This window comes from Oryx dammah, unplaced genomic scaffold (genome assembly GCF_014754425.2).
Source record: "Oryx dammah isolate SB20612 unplaced genomic scaffold, SCBI_Odam_1.1 HiC_scaffold_27, whole genome shotgun sequence".
NCBI classification, from domain to species: domain Eukaryota; kingdom Metazoa; phylum Chordata; class Mammalia; order Artiodactyla; family Bovidae; genus Oryx; species Oryx dammah.
In genome coordinates this window covers 75,455,536-75,471,292 of record NW_024070211.1, presented here as the reverse complement: position 1 = coordinate 75,471,292, position 15,757 = coordinate 75,455,536, and the positions used below count along the sequence as shown (strand labels likewise).

Sequence of the window (15,757 nt, the reverse complement as noted above, 5' to 3'; positions counted from 1 at the left end):
AATTCACCGTTGGGTGATAAAGCTACTTATTTCCACAACAGCTTATTATTCTCCTCTTTTGGGAGAATCAAGATAAGGGGGTAATAATATCACAGATTCCCTACAGGAACCACAGTTTGGTTACCATAGTAATTCCAAAGAAGAAAAGAAACAAAAGGATGAGATGGTGAATTCATAGTCATACACTTGCTATGAAAATAAGCTTTAACAGATATAGTGTTAAAGAGAGTAGTAAACAAGAATGGTGTTAAACACACACTTTTGAAATTATTTCTCTGAGTCTTAGATATTATCAGTGGCACTAACATCTATCACCCAGATGTCACCTGAGGCTGTAGTTTGGAGAACTTCGTTCATATATCAAAATAACTTCATGAACTGAGTAAATCCATAATCAAGCCACAAGAGGGTAGGCTTCTTTTTTTCCCCCCCTTTTTAATTCCAATCAACACTGCCTGTGCTTCATGGTAAATAAGATCATGAAGAGCTTTACAACATAAGTTTTTCAGGTTGCTTTATGAATTTGTAATACTGCCTTTTGGTCTTTAATTCATATTTCAATCCCACTTTGATAGCTCAGACTTGTTTTCATCTTTGACTTCTCTATTTCTTTGAATGGAATCCTCTGTTTTCCTAGTTAAGAATAATTCAACCTTATGTTAAATATTTGAATTCTACCATGAAAGGAAAAGTTGAAGGAAGATAATTTTCAGGGGGTCATAAAGAAATCTCCATTGATAATCTGAACTTTAGAGAGAAATTGTTCCCCTTTTTATCTCTAATCTAACAGCTCAGTCTGAACCAATCATACAGACCCAGTGAACATTTAAATTAAAACAAATTTTAACCTGGGAAAAATCTGGTCAGTTTTATTATAAAGATTTTATAGTACATGCCCAAACAGAATAAGGGAGTCAGTCACCACAAAAAATTAACATTTCAACATCCTTTTATTCCATAATAAATATCCTAAAACAGAAGTTTTAGGACAAGTAAGTTAAAGATGTCCAATTAACTTGGAGGACACGACACACACACACACACACTTTTTTTTTTTTTCACTCCTCTCCTGACACTCTCTTGAAATGACAGTAAAGGCATTACAAGATAAAACTCAATAAGGGCCAAAAATATAGAGCTAGAGATGAACAAGTAGTACTGAACTTTGCAATATTCAGAGCAGGTAGAGGAGCAGTAAGTAATTTGAAATGTGAAGGAAAACGGAGATTCTGCCCACAGATGAATACAACAGAAAAAGCTAATTTATACTAGCAGAACTCTGGGCAAGTTGAAACCTAGAGACCCTAGGAAAAAAGTAATACTGTTTATGGCTTGAAATGGGGGACAATTTAAAGCCTATAAATGAAATCAATTAGCCCCTCCCCCCCACACACACAATCCTTTCCTCTCCCGCCGCCCCACCACCAGTCTTTTGCTCTGTCCCTTTCTCAACATCTGTAGGAAAAGAGATCACAGAATTCAGCACTCAGTAAGGACATTTTTGAGGCAGGCACACAAAGTGAAAGAGTAATGAGGTATCATGTTTAAAAGAGAGGAATTAAGTGAAATGCTGAGGACTAAGTGTTGAGCCATTTCTGCGAAGATTCTGCCCTTATTCTGTCAGTAGTCCAGTGTAGACAGGGTTCATTTCAGGAGACACTATCATGGTAAATTTCATGTGTCAACTTGAGTGGACCACAGAATGCCCAAACTAAACATTATTTATGTGTGTATCTATGAGGGTCCTTTCAGATGAGATTAACACTTAAATCAGTAGACTGAGTAAAGCAGATGGCCCTCCTCAGTGTGGGTGGGTATCATCCAATCTGTTGGAAGTCTAAATAGGATAAAAATATTAATACAAAGGAAGGAAGAACTTACTCTCTGCCTGTTCGAACTGGAACACTGCTCTCCTCCTGCACTTGGACTAGGACTTACTTTATCAGTTCCCCTGGTTCTCAGGTATTTGGGCTCAGGCTAGACTATACCAATGGCTTCCCTGTGGGCCTCCAGACTTCTCAGTCTCCATCACTGCATGAGCCAATTCCTTATACTAAATCAATCCCATCCCTCCCCTCTCTCCCCCTCCCTCTCTGTCTCCCTCTCTGTCTCTGGAAATCCCTGAATGATCCAAACACTGAATAGTCCCTGTTATGAAGACTGTTAATCATGACTGAATCTATTTTCCCTTCTCACATGGCTGTCCAACTATAAACTACATTTCATATCTTCCCTTGTGGCTAGCAGCAACCATATGAGCACATTCTCACCAATGGAATGTGACCAGAAATGATGGATCATGGAAAATTTAAAACATCTATCTGCAAATTCTTTGCCAGTCCTCCAATCAAAAGATGAAATCTAGGTCCCCTGCTTAAAGGCACAGCACAAGTGACCATGGGTGACTCCTGGGCTACATTAGAAAAAGCCAGGCAACTCCTGCCTGTTTCTCTTTGGAAGCTTCAGCTATCATGTAAGAACTCCCATCACCCTGCAGCCTCCATATAGACAGAACATGCAGACACAACCACACAGAGAAAGATATGTGAACAGAGTCCCCATCATTCCAGCCTCAGCTGTATGAGTCTTCCCAGTCCAGGTACCAGATAAGTGGATAAAGAAGCCTTTCCGATGAGCCACCCTCTGCCCTTATCCAAATACCAGGGAGAACACCCAGCTGCACCCACCCACCCCCAGATGCAAAAGCCAAATTGAAGACGGTCTTCAATGGCTTGAAACCACTTTCGGAGTGGCTGTTAGAACTGAAACATGTATGGAATTCTATGTCATTTGTTAAAATGTCTTTTTTTAGATTTTAGCTCTGTGTTCTTTTCATCACCAAAATATGGAAATGTCTGTGATTCAGCTTGAATGGGCAAAGAAGAATAATGTCCTTCAACAGGATAGAAGAAAGCTTTGTGGTTGAATGAACATATGGAGCAGAACCACCAGACAACCTGGCCCACGATGAAATCTTCTCATGAGTGAGACAGGAGCTGCTAGTTTTTTTAAGCCATATATTTGGGATCATCATTGTCACAACAGCTTAGCCTTCACTTTAAATAACACCCATAATAAGCCCTGAAGAAAAGACCTTCAGGTACTGATGGATATAAATTTTGAGACCCATGTTCCAATAAAAAAGCCAGCTCACGACTTAGAAGAGTCTGATAGTGAAGCCCAAACATCTGAGTCAGGTACATAGAATGTCAATCAGCTTTTAATGTCTCATCCTCAATAATCAAAAACACTAAAGAGATAGCCAATAATCAATAGACCTTAAAAGAAAGCTCCCTACAGCAGAAGCTATGATCAAACAAATAAATTAATAAAAGAAGAAAATAGATTTAGAGGAAGAATAAATGGTACAGAACATAAAAAGGAAACAGTTAAATTATTATTAACATCCTCTAAATGAAAGCACACTGCATCTGTGAAGAAAATTCAATTTTACAAAGTACAGAACAGGGACTTTCCTGGTGGTCCAGTGGGTAAGACTTTGCCTTCCAGTGTAGGGGGTATGGGTTCAATCCTTGGTTGGGGAGCTAAGATTCCACACACCCCACTGCCAAACAGATCAAAATATAAAGAGCGGAAGCAACATTGTAAAAAATTCAATAAAGGCTTTAAAGATGGTCCACATCAAAGAAATCTTTAAAACAAATTTTTAAGTATAGAACTCACTGAAATAAAAAATATTCAAAGGAAGGTTTGAAAGATGAAACAGAATAAATATTTTACAAATTACAATAAAAATGCAAACAAAATTAAAAAAAAAACAGGGGAAAACTGAAGATAAATTAGAGAGGTAAAACACCTATCTAAGGTGTTTCAGAAGGAAGAGAGACAACACAAAATAAATCTCAGAACTGCAAAGCATGAGCATACTGGCAAAATATTCTCCTAATTGCCAATAAAATAAAGGTGAAAGGACTCCCTCCAAAGTACATAATTAAGAAATTCAGAATTTTGTGGATAAAAAGAAGATTCAGAAAGAGGAAAAGAACAAACACATAACATACAGAGATGAGATCAGAATGACATAAACCTTCCTAGCAACAACACAGGAGAACGCAATGGCACCCCACTCCAGTGTTCTTGCCTGGAGAATCCCAGGGACGGGGGAGCCTGGTGGGCTGCCGTCTATGGGGTCACACAGAATCGGACACGACTGAAGCGACTTAGCAGCAGCAGCAGCAGCAACAACAACACAGGGGGCTGGAATACAGTAGAGCAAAACCTTAAAAATTCTGGGGGAAAAGTGCTTTGTAACCTTGAACTCTACACCCAAGCTATGAGTCAAGTATATGACAAGCAGAGACCGTTTCAGACATGAAAAATTACTTCCAGTGTATCCTATTTTAGCAGCTCTAGAAAATAAAGCAACAAAAGCAGAGAAACACAAAACCAGGAAAACAAGGAGTTCAGGATGAGAAACTGCAGCAGTCCGCACTGAATGGAAGACACGGGGCTGTGGGAATATCTCCCAAAGAAAAAATATAATAGAGTGTTCGGAACTGTGCTGAAATTTCAAAAACTAATAATGAGCATGTCAACTGGAGCATCGGGGGAAAGCAGCAGTACACTCGAAGAAGGCAAAGCAAAGAAAAGATGAGGTAATTTTTAATTTCTATATAAAACAAAAAGTTGAAAGGAGGCTGTAGTACACTGCTTGACTCAGCAGAGAATGGTATCTATGTAGAAATAATAATACAGTCACTGTTCATTGATATAAGTATTCTAACTGCTTTCATGGGAGGCAGTAAGTAGGGAAAGAGGTAGGTAGATGAGAGAAAAAGTCTCAACTAACATAAGAGAAAATCAATTGCAAATATTCAACGTATCACTCAAGGAACATCAATAATGAGTACATTACTTAGAAATCTGGAGGTAAGCAAAAAGTTGAAACTGGCTGCCTCTGAGGAAATTAAATAGAAGACAACAGGCAACTGTAATATCTCAATATAAGGATTACAGAAATAAATTTCTTACTCTATGTACCTATTTTCCTTTTATAACAGTTGTGTTCAATACCTTTTCTAGAGATGATCAAAAATGGTCCTGGAACCAAGGAACAAGAAAATAAGGATGATTAATTTTCATATTTACTGATTTATAAGGTTGACTTTGGTTTTCATCATTTCATATCCTTTCTTCAATATATATTTCAGCTTCTACAACAACAAGGATCTTATGTTCTATTTCTTTGGTCTCTTTACTCTTTACTTCTCAACTTCCATAAATACGCACACACACAGAGTGGCCCTCAGTCTACAAGTACTTAATGTGCTAGGGATATTTTGTGCAACAGTTATTCATGTTCTAGGTACTGAGAATGTATCAGTGAATAAAATTGATAACATCTCTTTCCTCAGGGAGCCTCCATTTAGTACTATTTAGAAAAAATCAGAGTAATTTAGTTCAAATTATTTAGGTAATATAGATTTTTTCTGGCTTACTGAGAGCATTATAAAATTAGTGCTTGTGGTTCCCAAGGAAAAATGATTAGACATGAATCCCATGCCATGTAAGTCTATGTTTTTTTGATACCACAGAAATAACACCACTGAGAATTTATCACACACATGGTTCTAAGACAAATTAATATCAATAGATGTAACCAAATGATTCTAATTTAATCAAATTCTCAGAAGAAATATTTCACAAAATTCTAGCACATATTAAAAAAAATCAGGTTTCTCCTAAGAAAGCTGTACTGTCTCTAAGATTCCTAAACTTAAATATATGCAAATATATAAAATACCATTTTTCCTTAAAGTCCTTTCAACATTGGAAACATTATTATGTAATCTGTAATTAAATATTAATCTAAGATCCTTTTTTCTTACCCAACATCATTTTCATAATCTTTTTTTCTTCCAAAAAGACTGATTAATTTTGACTTATTTACTTAGTTCCTAAAACACAGGTCATTTTTTTCACCCTTTTTATTCACTGGGAAGGATCTACTGAAATTAAACTTTCCAGGAGTCTCATATAGAAAGTTTTAGAGCTAAAAAGTCAGACAAATTACTTGTGATCATTTACTAATAAAGTACATATAGCTTTCAGATTGATCTCACCTCTTTTTGATTCTAAAGGAAAAAACTATACAAAATTGTATAACATAAAAGCAAGAATAAATATTTCAAATATCAAATATATATAGCAATGATAAAAAATAACAGCTAACATTTATGAGTAGCTACTATACACTAGGTTTTTCAATATATTTGTTTTACTGTAATTTTCAAAACAGTTCTCTGAAGTATGTACAGCCCTCATTTTGATAGATAAATAGGGCTCAGAGGTATTAAAGAACTTTCTCCTCTCTAGATCCTTGGGACTTGAATGTGAGTCTGCCTGTGTACAAAGTATACAAAGTACACTTTGCCTAGCATACTGAGTGATCTCTGAAGATGACTTAAGACCATTAGAACAACCTCTCACAAAGAAACAAATACAGAATTTTTTTTCCTTTCATATCTCATTATTCATAGCAAATAGTTTCCCAGTCTTTATAAATACTTGTAAAATGTAATTTGGAATAGTGAAAATGTTCTGGAACTAGATAGTAGCAATATTTCCAACACACCGTGAATATACTAAATGTCACTGAATTGTACACTTTAAAACAGTTAAAATGGTAAAGTTTATGTTATGTGTATTTTACCACCATAGTTTTTTTAAAAAGCATTTGGCCCCAAGGAAGTACGTTAGAAACTTACCCTTTACCTACACAGGATTACGGATTTCAAGGCTGCCTCCACATTTCTAAGATTATACATTTAAATTTGACCTCGCTGATATGGACTTTCAAACATCTGGTTCTAGGAGAGACCTGCCTCCTGAATTCAGACCCAACTTCCTGATCAACATATCCATGTGAATTTCCAACAGGCTTATAAATCGAACCTGTCCTATGCCAAGTTCCTCATATTCCTCCACGCAGGCTCCTTCCCAGTCAGCCCAGGTTAAATGATGGCAACTCCACTCTCCAAGCTGCTCAGAGCAAAGCTTCAGGACACTGCCCTTGTACCTCTTTCCCTCCTCCTCCCTACATCAGTAAATCATGATGGTTTTACCTTAAAACACTGTTTCTCAACCTGGGCACTATTGGCAAGTGGGGGAGGGATAATCCTTTGTTGTGGGGGTCTGTCTTGTGCATTTTAGAATATTTAGCAACATCCCTGGCTTCTACTTTGATGTTGGTAGCACACCCCAGTTGTGACAACCAGTTGTAATAATCATAAATGTCCTCTGCTGGGCAAATTTTCCCTGATTGAAAACCAGACCTTATATGTAGCCAAAACTCAACCCCTTCTTACCATCTTCACTGACATGACTGTGGTTCAAGCTATTATCATCAACAGTCCTTATTTCCACAGTAGCTTACTAACTAGTCTCCTTGTTTCCACTTCCTTGACTGATCACCCAAGATAATCCTATTAAAGTATTAGAAAAGAAAAAGAAAAAAAGAAGATCATGTCACCACTCTCTAAAAACTCCCCATGCCTTTCTATTTCACCCAAGAGCAAAAGCCAAAATTGTATCCGGATCTATGAAGACATACCTGATTTCAGTGCCCTTTCCCCTCTGACCTGACTTCCCATCACTGCCCACCATGTTTGCTCTGCTCCAGAAGAGCTGGACTCTTCTCTGATCCTCAAACAAGCCACGCCCACATCTGTCTCAGGGCCTTTTGACCTTATGGTTCTCTTCCTGTGGAATATTCATCCTGATATTCCCATGGCTGGCTCCCTCACTTACTTCAGGTCTTTACTCAAATTCCCTTCCTCAGTGGGGGATCCCCTAGCCCACCCATTTCAAATGTCACTCTCTCGCCTATCACTTATGTGTGGACTCTAAAAATTGATATAAATGAACTTATTTACCAAACAGAAACAAACTTACCCACATAGAAAACAAACTCATGGCTACTAAAAGGGAAAGGTGGGGAGGAGGGATAAATTAAGAACTTGGGAGTAAGAGATACACACCACTAGGTGGCTCAGATGGTAAAACGTCTGTCTGCAATGCTGGAGACCCAGGTTCGATCCCTGGGTCGGGAAGATCCCCTGGAGAAGGAAATGGAAACCCACTCCAGTACTCTTGCCTGGAAAATCCCATGGCCAGAGGGGCCTGATAGGCTACAGTCCATGGGGTTGCAGAGTCGGACACGACTGAGTGACTTTACTTTACTATACGTAAAACAGATAAACAATAAGAACCCTCTGTATAGCACAGGGACTGCTACTCAATATTTTGTAATACCTATATGGAAAAAGAATATACATATAACTGAACCACTTTGCTGAACACCTGAAACTTAATACAACGTTGCAAATCAAATATATTCTAATAAAAAATAAGTTTTAAAAACTACAGAAAAATAGTCCTCTCACATCTATCATTGCACATCCCTCCTCCTTTCCTCACCTTTCCTTCTAAGCCCTCATCCCCAACCAACACACTCTCCATTTAACTTCTGGACTGTGTTTATTAATCTGTTCATGAGGATCAAGGATTTGTCTCTTTTATTCTCAACTTATTTCTAAGAACACCTGGCACATAGTAAGGCCTCATCAAGGATCAGAAGAATGAAGCAACCTCTCAGAACCAGTACTGAGGAACTTTTAAAGAGATCACTAGTTATCATAGCTTCAGAGACCATAATCTGCTCATCTCTAGGAAGCAAGCAGACAGCAATAGTATATGTTTACCTAAAACAACAAACAGCATCACTCCTTATCTGATATTTTTGCTGACATGATCCTTCTTTCTTGGCTGACAGAAGCCAAACACTAAAAATAGATCAATGGGTCTCATCACAGTGATGACAGGCATTCAATAGCCTTGCTGGATCAATGACCCCACAGCCTGTACCTCGTCAGAATCTCTCTTAGTAGAGAAAACATAGCAACATAATATATCACTCACTTATTATTCATCAATCCATTGTTTTTCCACAGCCAAGAAACACTTAGAAATGCCTCTGATTTGGCTGAGGTTGACTAACACTTAATCTATGGATGTGGGAAAAACAATAGATACAAGCAAAGAGCTTAAATGACTGGCACTACAATCTAAATAGGGAGAATGGTTTCTAGGTTTCTAAAATAAGGTATATTTATCTGGGTCTCCATGGACATCTGTTCAAATTCCAGATTATACTGGATCTGAGTTTTTGGGTTTGATAATATACTCCAAAAACGCAGCTAATTTCAACTGCAATTGAGTTTTTAATTCAAATAAAATATAATAAATCACACATAAGTAGGTAGAGTCTAAGCGGGCTAACTTGCTTCAGTCATGTCTCTTTGCAACCCTATGAACTGTAGCCTTCCAGGCTCCTCTGTCCACAGAATTCTCCAGGCAAGAATATTGGAGTGGGTAGCCATGCCCTCCTCCAGGGGATCTTCCTGACCCAGGGATTGAACCCATGTCTCTGGCACCTCCTGCATTGGCAGGCAGGTTCTTCACCACTAGCAGCACCTGGGAAGCCCTGAGTTTGTCTTTTAAGATGATGACCCAGAATTGCTCTAGGGCATATGACTTCTCAAACTGATTTATCTCTTACCTTTAAAAGAACAGTGCGTTCATGTCAGTACTATTCATAATAACAAAAAACTAAAAGCTGGTGAAATGGCCATGCAATAGAGGAAGAATAGATAAGCAATGGAGCACTGATTAAATAAATTCATAAAACTGCAAAAGAAAACTATGCAACCAATGAAAGATGAAACTGACCCATGTGCACTAGTATGTAATATTCACCCAGTCATCATTACACGCTGAAAGCAACATGCAGAGTAAGATATCGCCAAGTATGATTCTGATTGTATGAAGTACTGTTTGTCTGCATGTACATGTTGTTGCTGTTGTTTAATCACTAAACTGTGTCCGAGTCTTTTGCAACGCTATGGACTGTAGCCTGCCAGGCTCCACTGACCATGGAATTTCCCAGGCTCTAAGAACACTGGAGTGGGTTGCCATTTCCTTCTCAAGGGGTCTTCCTGACCCAGGAACCAACCAGCATCTCCTGCATTGGCAGGAGAATTCTTTACCACTGAGCCACCAGAAAAGCTCATATGTACACATAGGTATGTACAAATCAGAAATTTTCAGATCCACATTCTCTACCATTCCACACTCAGCTTCCCATCCAGAAGGCAGAACCATAACTAGTAATAATAATAAAACATGTGTGTGTATATTTTGTGTGATTTATATACACAATTATGCAGAGAGAGGTACTTCCTTACATGTTGCAAGGGATATTTCTGAAGGATATATAAGAAATTGGAATACATAGCCTAGACTTTGGCTTCTAATTTTATATCTCTGAGATCTTTTTTACTTTTAAAATGACTGATCACATACAAGGAATAAATTCATAACTTATAAATGAAACCATACAGGAAAACATACATTATTACCTTTTTGATGACACATAAGTGAGAGAAAGAAGTAATGAATACCAGGGAAAATGAGAGTGATGACATGGATATTCATTTTGAACAGTGCAAAGCATCTAAATAGGAAGGATTCTCACTTCTAAAACAAATGTGACAGTTACCACAGTGTCCCTCACTGGAGAGTGGGTCTGTGCCATTTTGTTCCATTGACCTACTTTTAGAAAAGCAGACCTATTTTTAAAATTTGCTTCAAAATAAATCCATTTTCTTAATACATCCCATTCACATTTCAGATTTTCTACTTTCCATCTTAATTGCACTTTTTTGAGAACTTTAGACCAGAGTACAGCCATATAAATGTACTTATTTAGATTTGATAAAATGTGTAGTCTTTTCTGACTAAAATAAAATAGCCCCTTTGCAAAAATGCAATGTTGACTTTTAGAACTATTTCCAAAGCTTTCTAAAACTACTGTGAGGTAAAAAATGAAAATCACTAATGTGGTATTAGAGTCCACAATTAAATTAATTTATAAGGGCTTTAATGCAATTAAATTTCCTCCAGACTGTATCTCTAATGGTGTTGGGGTTTTACTTAATTTACTTTAAAGCATAATTCACTTTTGTTTTTGCAAAGCCATTTAAATACTACAAATATCACTTTTATACATATTTCCATGGTGACATAATATGTTTGCAGTCTATTTAATTTACAGATGATGAGCCTAAAATGAAAATTCTCCAAGGACCATAGATCTTCCATGACATCACAGTTTCCAATTCTAAGATATTAGGTGTATAAGTTATCTGTATTTGCTAGAATGGACTCTCGAAACAGTAATAGTATTTTAAATGATCTGATTGTGAAACTTGAAGAAAATTAAAATCTACAACAAAGAAAAAACATCAGTGATTCAAAGAGCCAAGATGTTTGGGTTTATAATTTAAGTTGATAAAGTATTAGCCTTTAAAATTAAACAGTGCTCTTCCACAGTCACATTAAGGAAATATTTAGAGAAGAACATAATTTATATGCAAGTCTCCAAACCTCAACTTATTCATATACTCATGTACAAGGTAGCTAAGGGTCTCCAAACACATTAAGGCCACTGTATAAACAAAACTAATGGGCCAAGCTGTTGGGATAATTTTCCGTGCTTCAAAACGTATATATACAGAATGTATGCTAGAAAATGTACAATAATAAATACCTAGCTAGTTTATACAGCAAAAGAAAGAGACATACATTAATATTTCAAATCATTTTGAGGATATCAACTAAATTCAGACCCATTTTCACTACAAATGTGTTGCACAGTGGTGATATACTGACAGAGAAGCAGATGTAACTATGGTGATCATAACTTTAATTGACAACAACATGGAAATTCAGAAGGATAACAAGCATCACTGTTGGAGGTGACAATTATACAGGAATAAGAGTCAAATGTATTATAAAGAAGAACCTGTTTTTTTTTTTCCTCTCTGGAGATTTCCCACTCCTCCATGAGTAAGAAGGACAAGAATGGAAAGAATATTCTTCTCATTAATGAAAATGGGACAAAGGAACATCCAGGACAGGCCTACCTGGTTTCCAGATGAATTGATTATCCTTTTTGCCTTCCAAATGAGCCGCATGGGACAGCAAGAGAGAAAGTAACAGAAATAGCTTCCTCATGCTCCTCCATGCCCAGCCAGTGACAGCCAGATTACACTTCGGAAACATTCTTCAGAATTCAGCCTCTTGACTTTCTTATTCCTAAAAGGAAAAAAAAAAGAACATCATGTAAGTTTCTTCTGTAAAGAAATGATAAAAACTCACTTCAACCGCTAGAACTTTTAACAAAATGGCATTATAAATGTTCAAGATCATAAAGAGAGTATATAGAATATTGTTAATAATATTTTAAGGTCAGACATGAATTATTCCATGTTTTCAATCCTTACCCATGGGAGGCGGGTTCTTTACCACTGGTGCCACCTGGGAAGCCCTTACCCGTGGAAGGTGCTATCAGTTCTGAGGACTCTGTGTGTGAGTGCACTGTCCACAGTCCCTCATACAGTTATCTTTGTTTCTAAGAGCAGGGTTGGCAGATACCTAGTATACTCCCTCCTTCTACTCAATCAAACTCCTTGAGGATCCCATGATTTGGGGAGAAAGATCAGCATATACAGCAAAGTCCAAAATCGGGCAATGAATGCTCTAAGAGTGGTATTAAGAAAGTGAGAGGGAACGATTTAGAAGAAGGCAATTAGTTCCTCTGTGATGAGGGGGAAAAAAAAATAGGGAAATCTCACACAAGGTAACATTTGAGATAAGCCAGAGGAAAAGGGCTTGAATGTGTCAGGAAGGCATTTCAGGCTGACTGAGAGAACTAGGTCTGAAATGTATTTTGTATTTGGGAACAGGGAGTGGGCCAGTGGCTACAATGAAAGACACAAAGGGGAGGATGGAATGGACAGAGATGAGATTTTGCATGTAGGTTGGGGAGCAAATTATAAAGAGCCTTGAATGTCTTGTGAGGGTTTTGGGGTCCATTCTGTAAATAACAATAAGAATCACAGGAAAGCATATGAACTGTAAATAACTGACATCAGTAAACAAAATGGATCACAAAGAAATTGAGGCCAGTTAGGAAACTAGGTAAATATCCCAGACAAGTACTGGTAAATGAAAAGATCAGAAGAAATTTCAAAACTTAATTTACAGGCTAGGTGTGATGGATTTGATTACCAACTGGATGGGATGTATGAGAGATATAAGATAGAAAAGACAGATTCCAGAGCTGATGGGACCCCGCGACCAAAAAGGAGAAACAGGAAGAGGGGCAGATTTTCAAAAGAAGATTAAGACAATTTCCTTAAGAGAATATCAAATCTGTTGTGCCTGCAGGACACAATCCTGCAGGTAGTTTCCCAAAAGACTTAAGAAGATTCTACACTGAGTTAAAGAGATCTAGGGTGAACATGAAAGTTAGTCGATTAGTTGTGTCTGACTCTTTGTGACCCCATGATTGCCAGGCTCCTCTGTCCATGTGATTTCCCAGGCAAGAATACTGGAGTGGGTTGCTATTTCCATCTCCAAGGGATCTTTCTGACCTGCCACAATACATAATGTTAGAAAAATATACTGATAGGTAAAAGGCGAAAAAAGGATATGTAAGAAAAATGTTACATATGTTAGAAAAATACACTGATAGATAAAAGGTGATAAAAGGATAAAACAGTAAGAAAGATTGTCAAGGATAGAAGTTATTGCCCATAAACATTTACCAAAGAATTGCTGAAAGTAGGGAGTAAGTCTGATGTGAATTTCCTAGATTAAAAAAAAGAAAAAAGACAAAAAGAAGTGGCTACTACAGCCCTCATATACAGAGGAGGAAAGTATATGTTCTTTTCATATTGTTTTAGGAGAAGCCATCACCCTGCTCCCAAGCAGTGGTGGAATCAACCCCGAGAGTTCTCATCAACACAGATGCCGTGCTGAGTCATGCACTCAACGCATCCCTTCATCAATAAAACAGACAACAGCAATCTGTAGTCAGTGGGGTCTCGGGCTCTTGTAGAACACTCCAAGGGAACAGTGGCAAAGTACAAGTCAGTGAAAGTGATGCTGCAAGGAGTCAAGCAACAAAGTTCCAGTACATAGCTCTCTGATGACTTGACTTGGTCCAGGGATGAAGAGAATATTTGGATAAGCAACCAAAAGCTTCTCTTCTGTTTCTGCATTGCATGCCAATATCGAAGGAGTGGAGTGTTGCTGCTAAAATGAAACAGAGCTCCCCTGCTTGACTGTTTGTTCCCAGGAGTGGCCTATTAGACTATCCCATGGAGCCTGTGAGGCACTGCTGGACACACTTCTTAAACCTCCGGATGAGACACACGCTGTACCCCTACTTGAGACACTTTTGTGCACATATACATATATACACTTTAGATGATGGGTATTTCAGGTTGCTAATGGCAAAACCACGTGCTTAACAAGCAACACAACAAGGAAAGGTTTGGGAATTTTATTATGATAGTTTAAAGTCTGCACACATACACACACATGCAAGTAGTCAATTCATTCTTCATAATATAGATTTGCTACAAAAACTTTGGTGTGCACATTTTTTAGAAGGTACCATTGCCATTAATTTTTTAGAAGGTACCAATGCCTTCATGGGAAGGCAGCTAAAAAATACCTAAATACTGCCCCCATAATACAACATGGGTAGACCTAGAGCAGACAGAAAAAGACAAATATCATATGATGTCTCTTATGTGTGGAATCTAAAAAAGAATAATACAAATGAACTTATATACAAAACAGATGTAGAGTCACAGAGAGGGAAAACAAACTTGATTATTAAAAAAGAAAAGCGGGAGGCATAAATTAGGAGTTTGGGATTAAAATATTCAGACTGCTATACAGAAAAGAGCTAACTAACAAGGACCTACTGTATAACATGGGGGCTATACTCAATACCTTTTAAAAATCTATAGTGAAAAAGAATCTAAAACAGAATACATATATAATGTATAACTGAATCACTTTGCTGTACACCTGAAAATAATACAAAATTGTAAATTAACTATATTTCAATGAAAAAAAAATTTAAGACAGGATAACTTCCTAGTGAATCCTATGAATCAAATTAGCTTAAAAAAAATAAGCCTGGGAAAGCAAATGAATTGGCTTTCTGTATAATGATGGATTTAAGTCATTGTAATGTTAGAGAACTTTTGATAAAAAGGATGATTCGTATTTTAGGGCAGTTAATCTTATGCTATTATTATTACTATTAATATACTAATTAACCAGCAGGACCAGCTCTCTACTGAGACCACTTCTTTTGTGATAGGAAATCACCAGGGTATAGGTGATGACTTTGTTCATTCTCATTGTGGGAGACAGACTTTCAGCATATCTAAGAGCATATTCATGTCATTACAAGGTAAGCCAAAGAGATGGAGGGCCACAAGCATGTTTGTTCAACTCTAAATGGCCATAAGTGAGAAGCCAAAAAAAGATTTAAAAGGATTTGGAGTTCCAGTGAGACTGCATGTAAGCGTAACCTGGATTGATTAGCCAATAATTTATGTATAAATAAATGTATATATAAATATTTTGAATTTTGCATCAATCTTCGGTTTTTTATTGCAAGACCTAAACAGAGTTGCTGTGAGACTATAAGAAGTAGGCTTCCTCACTGGCACAGAGCTCTGTACTAACTCTGCAAAGGGACCCACTGGCTTTAAGGGTCCTTTTGTGTTCACCTAAGCTGCCAGTGGAAGATCCCTGAAGAAAGTGGCTTACAGACTTCTGTCCTCACCATTATCTCCTGGCTATCACA

At 37.4% G+C, this 15,757-nt stretch overlaps 1 protein-coding gene across 1 annotated transcript in view; it reads right to left on the bottom strand.

The window, feature by feature from the left end:
* The window catches only part of THSD7B (thrombospondin type 1 domain containing 7B), an 889,260-nt gene extending 877,088 nt beyond the window's left edge, over nucleotides 1-12,172 (bottom strand). Inside the window, exon 1 of the mRNA XM_040228521.1 lies at nucleotides 12,006-12,172. Coding sequence (XP_040084455.1) covers nucleotides 12,006-12,144 — 139 coding nt within the window. The 5' untranslated portion in view covers nucleotides 12,145-12,172. The remainder of the gene's footprint in view (nucleotides 1-12,005) is intronic.
* Nucleotides 12,173-15,757: the final 3,585 nt, after the last annotated feature.